The sequence below is a fragment of the Sinocyclocheilus anshuiensis genome, unplaced genomic scaffold, assembly GCF_001515605.1.
Source record: "Sinocyclocheilus anshuiensis isolate Anshui unplaced genomic scaffold, SAMN03320099.WGS_v1.1 scaffold522, whole genome shotgun sequence".
Lineage (NCBI taxonomy): Eukaryota > Metazoa > Chordata > Actinopteri > Cypriniformes > Cyprinidae > Sinocyclocheilus > Sinocyclocheilus anshuiensis.
In genome coordinates this window covers 281,496-283,430 of record NW_015544185.1, presented here as the reverse complement: position 1 = coordinate 283,430, position 1,935 = coordinate 281,496, and the positions used below count along the sequence as shown (strand labels likewise).

Sequence of the window (1,935 nt, the reverse complement as noted above, 5' to 3'; positions counted from 1 at the left end):
GCATGGTTCCGTGAAAAAGTTTCAGCTTTTATTTTCCTTTTTCGCCCTGAAGAAGATATCACAGGTTCATCAAGTTGAAATGATCCATCCTCGATCACTTTTAGTCAGCTTTCTGACCTGAATACAGCTTGTTGTTTGTCATTTCTCCGATCACAAATGCAGGCAGGGTTTTATGTTTACGCGGCGCAATGCAACGCGTAAAAACACATTATAAGTCATTATAATCCATAATTATGTCCCCACTGGATGCAACAAATGCCTCGTTTATAATGGGTTTTCATGTTTTTGAATCATCGCTCCGGCCGGACACGGCATCACAGTATGGTGAGGGGCGTAACATTTCCGTCACACGCTTGAGGTATTCGGCCAATCACAACGCACTGGATAGCTGGCCAATCACAGCACACCTCGCTTTTCAGACTGATGAGCTTTGTATAAATCGACGTGTTTCAGAAAGGCGGGGCATAGAGGAGAAACAATAATGTACAGTATGTGGAAAATAATGTGTTTCTTAAACCTTAAACCGCATAAACATTTCATTACACCAAATAATGTTCTTTTTAGCAGCATCATATGACCCCTTTAAAGTGGCGTTTATCGGTTAATGAACTCTTCACTTGTTGAACGTATACAACCAAATGTTGTTTAAGAGGGCCTGTTCTTGTCAGCTATTGTGAAATATATAATATAATATAATATAATATAGTTTGAGCAAGCCTCTATCCACTTACTTATTTGCCCTGGATCCCAGAACGAATGTGCTGTTCTCAGTCAGTCTGGATGGGTCCCACTTTACAAACATCATCACACTTACGTTAATATAAACATTTCAGTATCAATTATTATGCTATTTTAATCCAAATGCACATTATAACTACCTTAGGTCCTTCCCGCCTTACTGGCTCGGACACTTTGGGTTTTGCTCTGCGGAGGACATTTAAAAATTTCAAAAGGTTGAATCTTTAATATGTGGAGACATCCGATAAAGAAAACATAAGGACACTTACGCAGTGCTGTACTGGGCTGGTCTGTCGTACTGTACAACTGCACCAGGAGGGCGACCTTTCCTCTGAAAACAAATAAAAATTATATATTTATAGTTAGTATTCAGAACAACAGCACTCTTGTTTTTGAGAGTTGTTTAATGTCATTATTTTTTATAAATACACTACCGTTTAATAGTTCAGGGTCAAAAAAGATCTTTTGTGAAAGAAACTGATACTTTTATTCAGCAAGGATGCATTAAATTAATCAAAAGTGACATTAAAGACATTTACAAAGATTTCAAATGAAAGCTGTTCTTTTGAACTTTTTATTCATCAAAGAATCCTGAACAAAATGCATCACGGTTTCCACAACAATATGAAGCAGCATGACTGTTTTCACCATTGATTATCAGAAATGTTTCTTGAGCAGCAAATCAGCATATTAGAATGATTTCTGAAGATCATGTGACACTGAAGACTGGAGTAATGATGCTGAAAATTCAGCTTTACATCATATAAATTACAAATATTAAAATAGAAAATAATAAATACTTTTTTTTTAACCTTTTTAGGGATGGGGCTGTTTCTCTGGCCAGAGGAGTCGTCTGGCTGCCGTGCACGCTGTGGAACCAACAAAAGAAAAAAAAAGAAATAAAAACAACAACTTAGAACTCAAATAAAATAAAATGTGAAAAATGTCTGCTATAATACCAGATATAATAACATATAATTAACATATGAAATGAAATTCTCAATGAACTGCATTACAATATGGATAACATTTACCTTTACTGTGGGGTCAACACTAGGTTTCGGGGCCATTTTCTCGGCATCAGGAAAGAGCTGCTTTGCCTAAAACAGAAACAGGACATTTCCAAACATTTAACATAAAGGTTGATTTACCACAAATTGTTGCATGTATATATATATATATATATATATATACATA

The 1,935-nt window shown here is 35.8% G+C and overlaps 1 protein-coding gene across 1 annotated transcript in view; it reads right to left on the bottom strand.

Moving 5' to 3' along the window:
* LOC107696412 (deoxynucleotidyltransferase terminal-interacting protein 1-like) overlaps positions 1 to 1,935 on the bottom strand; it is a 6,093-nt gene that overhangs the window by 1,149 nt on the left and 3,009 nt on the right. Inside the window, exons 5-9 of the mRNA XM_016496723.1 lie at positions 1,773 to 1,838; positions 1,551 to 1,607; positions 1,008 to 1,069; positions 879 to 924; positions 732 to 790 (exon numbers count right to left, since the gene is read on the bottom strand). Coding sequence (XP_016352209.1) covers positions 732 to 790; positions 879 to 924; positions 1,008 to 1,069; positions 1,551 to 1,607; positions 1,773 to 1,838 — 290 coding nt within the window. The remainder of the gene's footprint in view (positions 1 to 731; positions 791 to 878; positions 925 to 1,007; positions 1,070 to 1,550; positions 1,608 to 1,772; positions 1,839 to 1,935) is intronic.